The 15,797-nt window shown below is 49.0% G+C and overlaps 1 protein-coding gene across 1 annotated transcript; it reads left to right on the top strand.

Moving 5' to 3' along the window:
• The first annotated feature begins 1,222 nt into the window (after positions 1-1,222).
• KLK5 (kallikrein related peptidase 5) lies at positions 1,223-8,799 on the top strand. The gene is made up of 6 exons (XM_027037170.2): positions 1,223-1,427; positions 1,689-1,773; positions 3,660-3,930; positions 4,455-4,711; positions 4,836-4,969; positions 8,305-8,799. Exons 2-6 carry the CDS (start codon positions 1,701-1,703, stop codon positions 8,458-8,460), a joined length of 891 nt encoding a protein of 296 aa, XP_026892971.1. The 5' UTR covers positions 1,223-1,427; positions 1,689-1,700; the 3' UTR covers positions 8,461-8,799.
• The last annotated feature ends 6,998 nt before the right edge of the window (positions 8,800-15,797 follow it).

Genomic DNA, 15,797 nt, shown 5'->3' with positions numbered 1-15,797 from the left:
GGACAGGAGGAGGGGTGAGGGATCCCTTAGCAAAGTGGCTTCCAAAATACAAGGCGAGGGAGGCTGAGGGACAGAAAGACACAGAGATACAGATACTCAGAGCCAGTGAGAGACAGACAGAGACAGAGGGACAGAATGATGTAGACGCAGAGACAGAAACAGGGAGATCAAGAAGGATAGAATCACAGAGGAAAGAGAGGTATTAGAGAAGGAAGGATACAAAGAGAGACCCTGAGGTATAGAGAGACGGAGACTGGGAATCACAGGCACGTAAAAGGATAGGAGGAAACTTAGGGGGGGGGATGGGTTTGCTCACTGTCTGGGGTGATGGTTGGGTGTATGTATGTCAAAACTCATCTAATCGTACTCATCAAATCGGACACGTTAAATATACGCAGTTTATTGTACTCCGATTATACCTCAAAGCTGTAAAAAAAAAAAAAAAAAAAGCAAAAGAGAAGTAAAGGAAAATAAGATGAGAAGTCTAGGGGCGCCCAGACAGCTCAGTCCATGAAGCATCTGACTCTTGATTTCGGCTCAGGTCACCATCTCACAGTCCTGAGACTGAGCCCTGAGTCTGGCTCCAAGCTGAGTGTGAGCCTGTTTGGGATTTTCTCTCTCTCCGCCCTCCCCCCCAAAATAAATAAATATCAGAACCATTAAAAAGAGAGAGAACCTCAGAGACGGATAAAGTGCAAGGGTTAGAGACACAGAAAAAGGCCGGTCGGGGGGTGGGGGGGGCCTGAGAGACAGACGCAGAGGCACAGAGAGAGACGGGAATCCTAAGGTGGGGGGGGATGTGAGGTGGCCGCAGGGGGCGGGATGTGTGATGGGGGGAGACACCCAAAAACAGATAGTTGGTGGACGCTTTATATTGAGAGATTCTCAGAAAGATTTAGAGGGATGCAAAAACAGAGAAAGAAGGCTGTAAGAGTTCGGAAAAAAAACAAAAACAAAAGAACAGAGACACGGGTGGGAAGGCTATAAGGCGGGGACAGAGAGAAGCGGAAGGAGTATAAGGCATGGAAAATAAAGAAAAATCCTGGCGCCAAGAAGAGCGCCCAGAGCAGGTCAGAAGCACGAATGCGAGGCTGGGGGGCAGGGGCTGCAGGTCGAGGTGGCCCAGCCCCGCGGAGACCCCTCCCCATCCCCCGGGCCAGGGAATTAGGGAGTGGCCTTTGGGACTGGGTGGGGGGGGTGCTCTGGAGGTGGAGGTGGGGGGCAGGCAGGAGGAGTGATTGCTGAGGCCTGACGGGGCGCCTCACTACCTGGGAATGCGCCCCGGGGATCAGTGGGTGGTTATAACCCAGGCCAGGTGCCCGGAGCCCAGGAGGAGGCACGGAAGGACGGCGCAGGCCTGAGAAGTCTGTGGCTGAGTTGGGAGCCGGTTCCCCACCCCCTACCAGGGGGGGACTCTCGCTTGGCAGGTGAGGCCTGGGGAAGACCACTGGGAGGGAGAGGTGTCTGCCTCTGGCTCTGGGCTTGGATGCACCCCCACTCTCTCTATCCTCCCTCCTTGCCCAACTGGAGAGGGCTGGATGTCTGCCCTCTGAAGTCTGTAGCTCTTGGGGGATTGGAAGGCAATGTCCAATGTCTCTGCCCTGGGAAATGGGACAGGGAAGGAAGGGATGTGAGGTAAGGGCTCCCAGAATCACCTGGGCCACCCTGCCCTCTGTCCTTCCCACCAGGTCCAAGTGGCCATGGCTACAGCAGGACCCCCCAGGACGTGGATGGTCGGTGCCCTGATCACAGCTCTGGTTCTGGGGGTGAGAGGTAACCAGAACCCCTGTGTGTGCCTGTTGGCAAACTGTGGGTGGGGCTCTGCGTGACTCTCTAAGTGACATTGGAGTGTTTGTCCCAGGGAGACTCTGTGGGTATGGCTCCAGGACTGGGTGACTAGGAGTCGGTGTCCGTATTTGTGATCAAGTGATTGTGTATGGCTGTGTGCCTGTCACCGTGTGTATGTGTGTGGGGGGGTGGGGAGGGGACCTTTTCCCATATCAAGTGACTGCCTGTGACAGGTGCATTACCCTGGAGGCTGTGTGTGTGCGACTGTGTGACTGGGTGTGTGTGCATATAGGATCATGTGTGGCTCAGTGTCTGTGCGGGTGCTTGTATGCATGTTATGTGTGTGACTGTGTATGACTGCAGGGATCTGGGGCTCTTGTCCCTGTGTCACCAGATTGCAGGTAACAAACGTGCTTGTTACCATGAAAATGTGTGGCCAGGTACTTGCAGATAGCCGTTTGTGATCGTGTGATTGTGGCTGAGTGCAAGACTACAGGTGGCTATATTTGGGTTGTGTGATGGCTTGGGGTTCTATGTGTGCGTGTTTGTGACTGTGTGTTTATAGGGGGCTGTGTGACGGCACAGCTGTGTGGGTGGAGTTTCCATTCCTGCCTTAATAGAAGTGGCTGTCACTAGGAGGCAGTGGCTGTGTGCGGGTGGCTGATGCCAGGTCACTTGCACTGTCCCACGCTGGGTTTACTGAGTGTGATATTGTCACCAGGCCAACGTGCCTGTGGGCAGAAGTGCATGTGGTGGTCTCTACATAGATGTATACGTGCATTCGTATCGCTGAGACACTGGGTGGGTGCATGAGGTCTCGTGAGGCGTTCACCGAGTGCGTGTACCTGGGAAGTGTGTGTACCATGAGACGGAGATGTGCCTGTAGCCATCCCGGGGGAGACCACGCGTGTGTGTGTGTGTGTGTGTGTGTGCGCCTATTGGTGACAGCTGTTGTGCGCATGTTTCTTGGAGTGTGTGCATAAATGAAGGCGGCACCAGTGCCTGGCATCTCTGGGTCATCGGCAAGAATGTGAACAACTAAATGGACTATGGGGGACTGGCGATGGAGTGAGGTATCCGTGTCTGTCTGTAGGGGGGACGGTATTGGCAGGAGGATTCAGGAGGTACGTTCGTGTTTGAGAAGGCAAAAAATCAGGCCTGCTCTCTGCCACCACCCGGCCCCTCTAGCTGAGCACTTTCCTGGTTCTGCTCCCCCAACTCTCGCTCCGCCCAGGGGCTCTGACTCTGCCCCCTTTCCTCAACCGCGCTGCTAGTCCAGGCTTTATCCACAGTCAGGGTCCCCTTGGGCGGCGCAAGCCAGGCCCCACCTGGATGGCTCTCCCTCCTTTTGGCCAGGTTCCACTTCCGGTCCTGTCTGCAGCTCTTAGAGCCCAGCCCCTACCTCCTCGCCCAAGTCAGGGCTCTTTAAGAGACCCTGGCCTCTCCAGCTGCCCCCTCCAGGCCTGACCCCACTTCCTGAGCCCAGGTCTTACCCTTAAAGCCCTGGTCACCGGTCCATTCCCCGGGCTCCACCCGCTGAGCCTTGGCTCGGCCTCTGGGGTCGTCCAACTTGACCCTCCCTGGCCCCGCCCACTAAGCTCTAGCCACTCCCAGGAATCTTGAGGTGCAGTCAGAGTCCAGTAAACCACCTGATCCTGGACTCTGTCCTTGAGTTCTAAGCCTTGCCCCTCATCAGAGATTTCACCCTTAGACTCCAGCCTTCGCCCCTAAAGCCCCGGGCCCGCCCCTCAGTGTCAGGGCCCTTCGGAAGTCAGACGACCTCTGGCTGGCCCCGCCTCTTGGCTCAAAGACCCACCCCCTGCGCCCAAGCCCCGCCCCGTCCCCAAACCCCGCCCATTTTCTGCCCCTAGAGCCTGTTCTTGCAAACGATGTTACCTCTTGCGACAACCCCTCTGACGCCGGCACGCGGCCCTCTGGGAGCACGCGGGACCTTGGAGCTGGGGCCCAGGAGGACACCAGGGCAGACGAAGGCAGCAGCAGCCGCATCGTGAACGGGACCGACTGCGAGAAGCTCGGCCAGCCTTGGCAGGGTGCACTGTTGATGCATCCCAACCAGCTCTACTGTGGGGCCGTGCTGGTGCATCCGCAGTGGCTGCTCACAGCCGCCCACTGCCGGAAGCAGTTGAGTGGGGCTCTAAGAGCAGGACTGGACAGGGCAGGGGGCAGGGGTGGGGGCATGGAGATGAGGGTCCGGCGGGGATGACGAAGGGGTACAGTTGAGATGGGATTAAGGATGGAGATGGGGTGCAGAGGGCTGAGGCTGGAGAAAGGATCGTGGCAGGGGTGGGAGTTGGGCGTGCGTTGGGTTTGGGGTGGGTGCATATGCTGAGTGGTTTGGAATGGAGATGTGATTCAGAGTGGCTTTAGAGTTTGGGAGGGGGTGGGGCGCAGATACATGGGGTTGGGATGGGGCTGAGGGTAGGGTTGGGATTAGAGTTATGGGGAGTTTTGGAGGCAGTTGGGTTTGAGGTTGGGGTGTTTAGATCGTGTTGGGGATGCACACGTGGTGGTTTCTGTGTACAGAAAGGATTCAGGTTGGGGATGGGATGGGTGGAGTCGGGGATGGGACTAGACTTGGGATGTGCTTGAAACTGGATAAAAGCATAGGGTTCGGGGTTGTTGGTAATCTGCACCATCTTCCTTAGATTTTTCAGAATCCGTCTCGGCCACCATTCCCTGTCACCCGTTTATGAATCTGGGCAGCAGATGTTCCAGGGGATCAAAACCATCCCCCATCCTGGCTACTCCCATCCCGGCCACTCCAATGACCTCATGCTCATCAAACTGAACAGAAGAATCCGTGAAACTCAGTATGTTAAACCCATCAACATCTCCTCCCGGTGTCCGTCTGCTGGAACCAGATGCTTGGTATCTGGCTGGGGAACAACCAGCAGCCCCAGCAGTGAGTGTCCAGGCCCCTCTCGACCCCACCCTTGCCTGCCTTCTCCCCCTCTCTGCCTCTGAGCACTGCCCCTCCCCGTCTTCCTCACTGCTCACTGTGGCCCTACTCTGTGTGTCTCTGACAGTTAAATTCCCCAAGGTCCTCCAGTGCTTGAACATCACCGTGCTAAGTATCGACAGGTGCAAGGAGGCCTATCCAAGACAGATAGATTCCACAATGTTCTGTGCTGGTGACAAGGCTGGCAGAGACTCCTGCCAGGTAAGGCTTGAGACTTCTGCATTTGCTCAGCAAATGCACAGCAAGTGCCAACTCTGTAACCTGAAACCTTGCTAAGTGCTGGGAACCCAGCCCTGTCCAGTAGAAATATGTGAGTCATACATGTAATTTTAAATTTTCTAGCAGCTGCATTTTATTTATTATTTTTTAACATTCATTTTTGAGAGACAGAGACAGAGAATGAGCAGGGGAGGGGGCAGAGAGATAGAGAGAGAGAAAGGGAGACACAGAATCCAGAGCAGGCTCCAGGCTCTGAGCTGTCAGCGCAGAGCCTGACACAGGGCTCGAACCCACGAACCGTGAGATCATGACCTGAGCTGAAGTCGGATGCTTAACCCACTGAGCCACCCAGGTGCCCCTATAGTAGCTACATTTTAAAAAGAAACAGGTAAAGTTAGCTATTTTAATAATAAATTCTGTTTAACCCCATGTATCCCAAGCACCATGATTTAAAAATGTAGAACATATAAAACATTTGTAAATGAGATTTTTTACATTCTTTTTTAAAAAGTTTATTTTTATTTTGAGAGAGAGAGAAAAAGAGCACATGGGAGGGACAGAAAGAGCCACCATATTAGACAGCACTCACTGGTCTAGAGGGAGAGATCAAGTCTGCTTTGTATGGTTAGGCAGGTTGTGCACTGCAGATATCACATCTAAGGGGGCACCCTTCACGTAATAGATACTAGTTTTGTCTATTTGTTTTGGCAAATTTCAGGCAGATGACAGTTACATATCTTGTCCCCACAAAATCTGTAGTATGAAAGTTTCCTGACAAATGCTAGTAAACTGCCTTGAGGAAGGAAAACAAAAAATTTCACTAGGTATTTGAAAAAAGAGAATATTTAATACAGAAGCTTGATTGCAAACTTGTTGGAAGTTTGTTGGAGGGCAGAAAAGGTTAAAAAGAAAAAAAAAAAACCTCCAATGGTTGGGCACCTGGCTGGCTCAGCTGGTACAGCATGTGACTCTTGATCTCAGGGTCGTGAGTTCAAGCCCCACATTGGGCATAGAAATTGCTTAAAATAAAATAAAAAATAAAATTATTTTTAAGCCCCAGTGGTCAAGAAACTGCATAACTAGGGTAATTTCAGAGAATTATAAAACATAGTTTTATGATAGCAAGTGATGAGGGACAATATTCAAAAGGGTGTTTGGGGAGCATCTGGCTGGCTCAGTCGGAAGAGCATGAGACTCTTGATCTGGGGTTGTGAGTTCAAGCCCCACACTGGGTGTAGAGATTACTTAAATAAATATATTTTTAAAAAATTTTAATGTTTATTTATTATTTCTTTATTTTGAGGGAGAGAGAGAGAAAGAGACAGAGAGAGAATCCAAACAGGCTCTGCACTGTCAGCACCGAGCCCAGTGCGGGGGCTCGATCTCACAAACCACTGTGAGATGATGACCTGAACAGAAATCAAGAGTCAGACACTTAGCCGGCTGAGCCACCCAGGTGCCCCTATATATATATATATATATATATATATATATATATATATATATATATTTGCTTATAAAAGAATGGTTAGGAGGGCCTCCTTGAAGAGTTGGGTAGAGGCTGAATGACACGAAGGAGTCATACCCTTGCAAAGGCTAAGGGTAAGAAAAACATGTGCAAAGGTCCTGCAGCAGGGAAGAGTCTGGCTGATTCAAAGGACAGAAAAAGCCAGAACGTTTGGGAGACTGAGGGAGGGTGCAGTAGGAGTTGAGCCTGGAGAGATGAGTGGGGGCAAATATTCAACAAATACTCCTTGATCCCCAATACAGAACTTCTTTATGTCCTCATGGAAGCTCTATCCTTTGAGGATGACAGAAATTAAAATTATACTGTTGCAGGGATCAGGACCCTTCCCTGTATTCAGGCCCTCAACGGTTCTAGAGGGATATAAATTCAGGTGTTCCCTGCCAGCAGGAGGTACACTTCAGTAACACTGGCAATTAGTAAGCACATCATCCCATTCTGATGGCTGGGCAACCCCCCCCACACACACACAAAAAGAATTTTACAAAGCTGACAATTGCAGCAACTTCCCAATATCATCTCTGTCCCCACGTAACATGGAAACACATATCTGGAGAGAGAGAGGGATTTTTATCAGAAGAAAACACATCTAATCCACAGGTCAGCATTTAAAATCACTGTAGCTTTTCTGGAGCCCCGTTTAGCACTTTGTTTTTCATTCTGCAGACCTCAAGTAGCTTTTCATACCAGCGTGTGGTCAGGGTGTGGCCCCTGGGAGCAAAAAGTAACAACACTAATACTATCATAATAATAGCAGCTAATCTCAGACCCCGCTTTATGTCTTTATGTCGTTTATGTACATCGATGAGCTCATTAACTCACTTAGCCATTATTGATAGCTCTGTTTTACAGAGGAGGAAGCAAGCTCAGAGCAGTGAACTAACTGCCTCTCAAAGGAAATTCTGCAGGGATATTAAGCAACATACAATGAAAACAATTAATCTGCAAGAAAGTTGAAAGTTAGAGGTTCACAGGCAGCCAGGCTCTTTTGCCTTGAAACAGTGCTAACAAAGAAAGAAGCCAGGCTCTGGATTTCTTTATACTGGATACCAGTATCTCGCATAAGCACTCATAAGAAATGACAGTAAAGAGTGGTATTATTATAGGAGAGGAATTGCTGGAGCTGTGGGGAGTTAAACACAGGCAACCCACGGAAGTGGTTCTCAACCTACCCCCAGACCCACCCCAGGGGACACATGGCAGTGCTTGTTCATATTTTTGGTTGTCACAGCTGTCCCCTGGGGAGGAAGGGGGTTACTGGCATCTAGTGCATAGAGGTCACGGATGCTGCTGAACACCTTACAATGCACAGGATGGTCACCACAGCAAAGAATGACCTGGCCCCGATGTCAGTGGTGCCCAGGATGAGAAAGCCTCATCCGAGGGCTGAGAACTACCTCTCTGCAACGATGAGGTGTGTAAGAACAAGGTGGATTGCTGCAAGGGCAGGTGAAGAGTGAGGAAGGGAAAGGAAGGCATGTCCAGTAGGAGAAATACAATGATCGAAAGCTGGAAAAGAGAAACAGACAGGGAGACCCAGTGAGGGCGACACAGGTGGGGGTTGGGTAGAGAGGGGCAAACAGAACTTCTAAGGCTTGGATTTACAGTGATACGTTAACATTCTCTCCCCCTCTCTCCTTCCCTCTCTCTCACCTACGTCTCCATCACCTCTCTACTTTTTCCGCCTCTGTGTCTCTATCTCTTGCCACCCTGGCCTTTCTTCACCTGTGTGTCTCCCTCTCTCCACTTCTCCACATCTCTGCCTCTCTGTGAGCACCTTTCTCCTCCACAGGGTGATTCTGGGGGGCCTGTGGTTTGCAATGGCTCCCTACAGGGCCTCGTGTCCTGGGGAGACTTTCCCTGTGCCCAGCCCAACAGACCCGGCGTCTACACCAACCTCTGCCAATTCACCAAGTGGATCCAGGACACCATCCAGTCCAACTCATGAGGCATCCCAGGACTGGGCATTCTGATGTGCCCCATCCTCTGCGGTCCTCACTCTTGCAGAGACCATGACACTCCCTACAGACCCCTGTTCCCTAACAGGGATTAGCAATCTCAATCTCTCCAGCCCCTCCAAGTCTCCTGGAATCAGGGTCCCCCTTCCCCAACAGTGGGCTGATGCTGTCTCTCCATTCAGGTCCTAGAGACAGTTCCCAGAATGACCAATGTGAGGGCTGCACCTCAGTCTCCCCGGTGCTTCCTTCCTCAGACCCAGAGGCCATCCCTGCTCTGCAGCTGTGACCCAAATCTGGTCCCAGAAATAAAGCATCTGAGGAGAAGTGGACTCTTGTGTGGTGTCCCGCACTCACTGAATGACCGGGCAGCCAGGAACAAGTCATTTCTCCCGTCCACGCCGCTGTGTTTGCTCTATTGGGTTATTTCAGCTGCAAGAAGCAGAGATCTGCTCAAGCCGCTCTGCGTTTTCTTCACAAATGCTGTTTGAGTGGGTATTTTGTGCCAGGAAGCTTCCAGATGCTGAGATTCCACAACAGGCAAAACAGAGAGCAACTTCCTGCCTCACGGAGCTCCCATGTTCACAGGGGAAGACAGACAGTAAAGAGATAGACAAATAAATTATGTACTATAATAAGCATGTAAGTGATATGAATAGAATGAGCACAGAGTACAGGGAAAGGGGATTGTTAGGAGGGTCCTTATAAGAAGGAGTTGTCGGGGGGGGGGGGCAGTCAGAGTGAGAGATTAGAAGATGCTACAAGATGGTTCTGAAGATGAGGGAAAGGGAGAGGAGCCTAAGAATGTAGGTGACAGTCCAACCGCTCTCTGTAAGCAAGCACACGATGGGTGCCATGGTGCAAAACACGGACAAATAATACTGACATAATTGCAGGTGACAGAGATAACTCAAAGTTGGAATGTTAGGGGGCAAAATGTAGAACAGAGCAGAATGCTAGCTGAGGGGCAATCTTGAGTATCTTTTCCAACATGATGCTGTTGGTCGATCTGCTCTTGGCAACAGGAAAAAATTCATAGTGCCTTGAATAGTTAGGTTTTAACCTTGCATACCAAGAAATCCAAGTAAGGGCTGTGAGGGCTCCAGTTCCACTTCTCTCTGCTTCTCTTGGTTCTCCTTGGTGTGTGGTTCCTCAAGATCAATGACTGCAGGGAATGTCTTTTATTTTTAATGATTATTTTTGAGAGAGAGACAGAGCATGAGCAGGGGAGGGGCAGAGAGAGAAAGGGAGACACAGAATGTGAAGCAGGCTCCAGGCTCTGAGCTGTCAACACAGAGCCCGACACGGGACTTGAACTCACGGAGTGTGAGATCATGACCTGAGCTGAAGTCAGGCACTTAACCAAATGAGCCACCACGGGCCCCCAGAGAGTATCTCTCAGAGAAGGGTAACACTTCCCCAGAAACTGCCCCAGCAGAATTCCCTTCATTCTTATTGGTCAAAATTGGGTCACATGCCCTTTCCTAACCCAATCGCAGGCTAGAGGAAATGGATTAACATGGTTGATTTGCACCAATCAGGATTCATTTTCCGAGACTGAGCCCAGAATGTCCCCTGAGTAGTGGAGGCTTGAGGAAAGGAGCTGCTCCCTGAATAAAATGAAGATTCTCCTATCAAAGAAGAAGAGAAACATGGATGGTAGGTAAACAGCCAAGCGTGTCTCTTATAGGCGTCCTTTTAGCAATATTTTAAAATTAACTTTTCATTGAAGGATAATGTACAAACAGAAGTGTGCCCTGTTCATGAGTATTATAAACTCGATGAATTTTCACAAAACAGAAGACATCCTTGTAACCAGCACCAAGATGGAGAAGCGAGATACAAACAGCTCCCCCCGAAGATCCAGGGGCCCCCTTGTAGTCACTACCCTTTGCCAAGTGCACTGACCTCCTGACTTTTATCACCATCCATTGGTTTTGCCCACTTATAAACTTTGTATGAATAAATATAAATGTATTTTTATAGACTTATGGAAATATAATAGATGCATATAAATAAAATCACACAGTGCATTATCTTGTGTTTGGCTTGTTTTGCTCAGTCTTATATTTGTGTGTGGTTCACCCAGATTTTTGTCTATAGTTGTGGATGTCTCTTCATTATGGCACTGTTTACTTTTGTGTAAATGTACTCCAATTTATTTACCCTTTTTACTATAAATGGACATCGGGTAGTTTCTAGTTTTTTCAACGGTTTAACAGATTTTTTAATGTTTATTTTTTTAAGAGAAAGAGAGACAGAGTGTGAGTGGGGGAGGGACAGAGAGAGAGAGGGAGACACAGAATCTGAAGCAGGCTGCAGGCTCCAGGCTCCGAGCTGTCAGCATAGAGCCCCATGCGGGGCTCGAACTCATGAAGGGTGAAATCATGACCTGAGCCGAAGTCGCACCCTCAACCGACTGAGCCACCCAGGCACCTCTCTTCAACAGTTTTAAAGGCAATACGCTGATCTAACACCTGCCAAAGCTATGGTGAAAAGTTTAGGAGAAGCACTGTGCTAGACTCCCCCACCCCCTACCCTGTCCCCATGCTTCTTTCTCCTGATGGCACAGCCTGGAAGCATTCTGGGTCAGGTCTAGACTCAAGGTTGAGCAGGAGATCAGAAGGGAGGTGTGTGGGCCCGGAGGCAGAGATTGATGTGTTGTGATCTTGTCTGACTCAGCACAGGGCAGCCTGGGCAAAATTGAGATGTAGTTGTTGGATTACCACACAAACCCAACTATTACTCAGGGTGGCACGTAATCCGGATAAAGATGTTCTCCCTGCATGTGGGTGGCCAGGTGATCCAGTTTTAAGCACAAGATGTAAGCTGAAACCCAGTGGGTGGATTTCCCTGGGAAGTTTTTGTTTTGCTGATAAAAGGGTGGGTGTTATGTTTGGAACCTATCCCCTTCCCACCAAGAATGGGGATGCCCAGAGATAGATCAGCCACTTGACACCACAAGGATAAAAGCCACGGGATAAAGACGACTCCAAGAAGCAAAAAGAAGCCCGCACTCTTGGTGACTTGCGTAAGCCCCTGCTCCAGGGGCACACTCCCAATATCCGCACTTGAAACAAGAGAGGACAGAACCTCCAGCAGCTGTGCTACTCTAGTTGGTGTTAGGTATGCTGATACAGAGGAGTTGATGGGAGACATGAAGTTTCTAGGAACAAAACCTGAGCTTGAGACATTGTGCAGATTTTCCTGGGCAGGATCAACTCTCTCTTCCTGAATGAGGATGTGCCTTTTTCAGTGTGAAGCCTGGCTCCAGAATCAGGAGGGAACAGATGTCTGCAAATGGCTCCTGTCAAGGGTGGAGAGGACCAGTGTATTTCCTGCATGGTGATGTAAGTGGTAAGGAGAATAGGGCTGTGGTGGTGCAAGAAATAAGCTTCTTGCCCTACCAGATATTAAGACAGGCTACAAAAATAAAATAATGTAGTTTTTCAAGTGTAGTGTTTAAAATAATTAAATTAAAAAAGTGTAGTGTTAGTGAGTGCAGGAGTAGACAAATGGCTCAGTGAGACAGAAGAGAGAGTTCAGAACTCAATATATTATATACTATATGGGGAGTTATAAAATATGGTAAAATAAGCAATCCAAATTAATGGGAGGAAGATGGTAAGCATAGTAAATAGTGTCAGGAAAACTGGCTTAATGTGTGGAGAAAAATATACTTAGATATCTATCTAACACCACACACAAAGGTAGACTCAAGATGTATTAAAGGCCAATATGTGAAAGATACACTTATAAAGTAAACAGAAGAAAACCAAGGAGATTATCTTCAAATCTTTGTGACAAAGAACAACTTCTTAAGACTTGGAAAGTACAGATCATAGAACAGAACATCGATTAGTCTCATTATGTCAAAATTAAAAGTAGACTAAAATGGGCCATTAAAACATTTATCAGAATGGGAGAGGTTGGGGTGCCTGGGTGGCTCAGTCGGTTAAGCATCCAACTTTGGCTCAGATCATGATCTTGTGGTTCGTGAGTTCGAGCCCCATGTCAGGCTCTGTGCTGATGGCTCAGAGCCTGGAGCCTGCTTCAGATTCTGTGTCTCCCTCTCTCTCTGCCCCTCCCCTGTTCACACTCTGTCTTTCTCTGTCTCTCAAAAATGAATAAATATTTTAAAAAATTAAAAAATTAAAAAATAAAAGAATGGGAGAGGTCATTTGCAATATTCATAATGTACTAGGGACTAACACCTATAATATGCAAGAAGCACCTGTGAATTAAGAAAAGGGATGGGCACCCTTACGGGAAAATGGGTAAAACTTATGAACAGGCAATTTGCAGAAGCAGAATCTAAAAGCTGACATGCATAAGAGGAGATGTTCAAACTCATTTATTATCAGAGAAATGTAAATTTCAACAGCAGTGAGCTACAATTTTACACCAATTAGGCTAGAGAAAATTAGAAGGATGGGCAGTGTTCAGTGTTGTCAGGGACGTACAGGCATCCTGGGATGTTCAAGTGCTACCAGGGTAAGTGTGGGGCCTTCAGCTCTGAGGAAGGATCTGGCACTATTTCATTTAATTAAGTATATACATACCCCATGACTCAGCAATTTCTTTCCTGGCTATACATCCCAAAGAAATTCTTCCACACCCACAAGGGGTCACGTACAAGGATGTGCCTTGCAGTGTTCTTTGTGGTGGCTAGGAGTTGGCAGCCACTGCGTGTCCATCCCTAGGGGGATTGTTGAGTAAATGTGTGGATGCCCATCATGGAGTTCGATGCAATGGGGCAGATGTGTGAACACAGCCACATGGTTGGGTCTTTAAAACAAAATGCTGTTTGAGGGGCACCTGGGTGGTTCAGTTGGTTAAGCGTCCAACTTCAGCTCAGGTCATGATCTCATGGTCCATGAATTCGAGCCCGGCATTGGGCTCTGTGCTGACAGCTCAGAGCCTGGAGCCTGCTTCAGATTCTGTGTCTCCCTCTCTCTCTGGCCCTCCCCTGTTCATGCTCTGTCTCTCTCTGTCTCAAAAATAAATAAATATTAAAAAATTTTTTAAAAATGCTATTTGAAAAGTGAATTAGAATAGAATGATATATATAATCTAATGCCAATAACATAAGTTAAAATTACAGGCCCATAAGAACCACACTACACATTTTGTAAGACCAAGGGAGGGTGGGAAGAGAGAAGAGAAGGGAGGGATGGAAGGAGGAGGGGGGGACAAGAGAAGGATTCTGTACAAACCAGTGATGATAATGATGCATTTGACATTGAACCTCTGCCCCTAAGGTCTAAAGGGAGTAAAAAATTAGCTTGTTAAATTGTCAAGCCACACCTTGCATAGATAGTGTCCTGAGGCTGAGCCCCTCTATGGGGCTGGGAAAGTTGTGTGCATTTTGTGTGTCCCCGTTCACTGTGGCCATCTTTTGATAGTATTCGGTATCCTTGAATTGTTAAATCAGACACTAACCCAACTGTGGCTGATTCTTGCTTGATTCTGCACTCCCCCGAAATGCACAGACTTGGCTCAGGACCTCCTCGGAGAGGCTGTGACTGAGGCCCCAAACTGTCATCGGGTGTGGCTTGGAAAGTTGGTGCGTCCTCCACCCGGTGCCCTCGCTCTTGGGATGGTTGACCCTCGCTAAAAACCGAGGTCAGGGAGTGGCCCCAATTTTGTTGGTGGGAGGATCTTCCCCATGCATTCCACACACCAGATAAGCATCTAATTGTTAGCTACAGAGAGGCTGGCTGTGGGTTACCTTTTATTAGTAATCATAATGATGATGATGACAACAGCAACCATGTATCGAGTGCCTGACACCTCGCTGCATTCATTGCATGCCTCGTCTCTCCCAGTTATGACAGCAGCCTCAGGAGGGAGGCCCTCAAAAAGTCAGTGAGGGGCAGTCAGGTTGGGAGAATTTGGCTCAGTTTCTGCAGCTGGTACGTGGCAGAGCCGGGATATGAATCAAGGGAGTGGGAGGCCTGAGCCTTTGCCCAAAACCACACCGTGCTCCGGCCAACAGAAGCAAATGCAGGGGCACCCTGCCAAGCCGAAGCTGGGGAGTCTTGACTAAGGCAGTAGGGAGAGAGGGAGGGGGTGAGAGAAGGAAGAAAAAGGGGGGGGGGCGAGGAAGCTGAGACACTGAGCTTTACAGAAACACAGCAAAGATTTAAAGACAAATTCAGATGTAAAGAGATTCAAAAAGAGAGGGAGCTTTGGGGAGCTTTAGAAAGAGGGAAAGTGAAATAGAACCATAGAAAAAGGTTCTGATGAAGGGCCTAGGGAGATAGAGAGAGGGACTCAGTAAGATAGATAGGAAGATAGGGACAGACAGAGAGAAAGGAAGGAAGGATACCTGCCTTGGGAGTTTTACAGAGGCAGTCGGGGAATCCCAGATTCCCTTTGCTGACCCTTAACCTCACTCTCCTTCAATTTCCAGATGCCTAAGTGCCCCGCTCCACCCCTTGGCTTTGCAGCTAGACCCCTAGCACCCAGGGCTCCGTTCTCTCAGATCCTGGCCTGGGTCACCCATGGAAAATATCCCTTCTATGCTAAAGAACAGGCAGGCTGGGGATGCATGGGTGCCTCAGTCCGTTAAGCATCTGGCTCTTGATTTTGGTTCAGGACCTGACATCGTGGTTCATAGGATCCAGCCCTGCATCGGACTCTGCACTGACAGTGCGGAACCTGCTTGGGATTCTCTCTCCTTCTTTCTCTGCCTCTCCTTTACTCGTGCTCTGTCTCTCTCAAAATAAGTAAATAAACATGAAAATAATTTTTAAAAAAATAAAGAACAGACAGGCTGGATTCAAACCTGTGTCTATTTCCTATTCTGAGCATTAAGGGAGAGAATGCACGTCAAGGCAAGGGTACAGAGCCTGGCGCAGAATAGGCATGTAAAACTAGTTGCTTCTGTGATTATTATGACCATCATTACTCTTGTCCTGGAGTTCCCTGACCAGCCAGCACAGGTGCCAAGAGAGTCATTGTGCCGTATCAGCATCTCCAGGGAGCTTGTTAGAAAGTGTAAATTCTTGGCCCTTCCTCAGACCAACTGAACCAGGAGTTGCATCTTAACGAGATCCGCTGGTGCTTTGTGTGCACTTTGGGGTTTGAGATGCGCCCCTAAGCACCCAGGAGGAAGGAATTTTAAACGCGAGGTATGAGAATCCACAACTTGCTCCCGGGCGCCACCTTGAGGTCTGTGGAAGACCTGACCCTGGAAAGCCATGGGTGTGAAGTCCCACAACCCTGGGTCCTGGTTTCCCAGCTCCCCTGGGTTCTTAACTTTGGAATTTGGGGCAAGTTAATTGATCTCTCTGAGCCATGGATAGGTCACACTTCTTACCTGTAA

This window comes from Acinonyx jubatus, chromosome E2 (genome assembly GCF_027475565.1).
Source record: "Acinonyx jubatus isolate Ajub_Pintada_27869175 chromosome E2, VMU_Ajub_asm_v1.0, whole genome shotgun sequence".
Taxonomy (NCBI): Eukaryota; Metazoa; Chordata; class Mammalia; order Carnivora; family Felidae; genus Acinonyx; species Acinonyx jubatus.
Note: the sequence above shows the minus strand (reverse complement) of the source record. Positions and strands in the feature narration are given on the sequence as shown.

Coding starts and splice junctions, on each gene's coding strand:
- KLK5 (XM_027037170.2), top strand. CDS start 1,701: ATGGCTACAGCAGGACCCCCCAGGACGTGGATGGTCGGTGCCCTGATC. Junction 4,712..4,835: donor AACAACCAGCAGCCCCAGCA/GTGAGTGTCCAG, acceptor TGTCTCTGACAG/TTAAATTCCCCAAGGTCCTC. Junction 4,970..8,304: donor CTGGCAGAGACTCCTGCCAG/GTAAGGCTTGAG, acceptor TCTCCTCCACAG/GGTGATTCTGGGGGGCCTGT.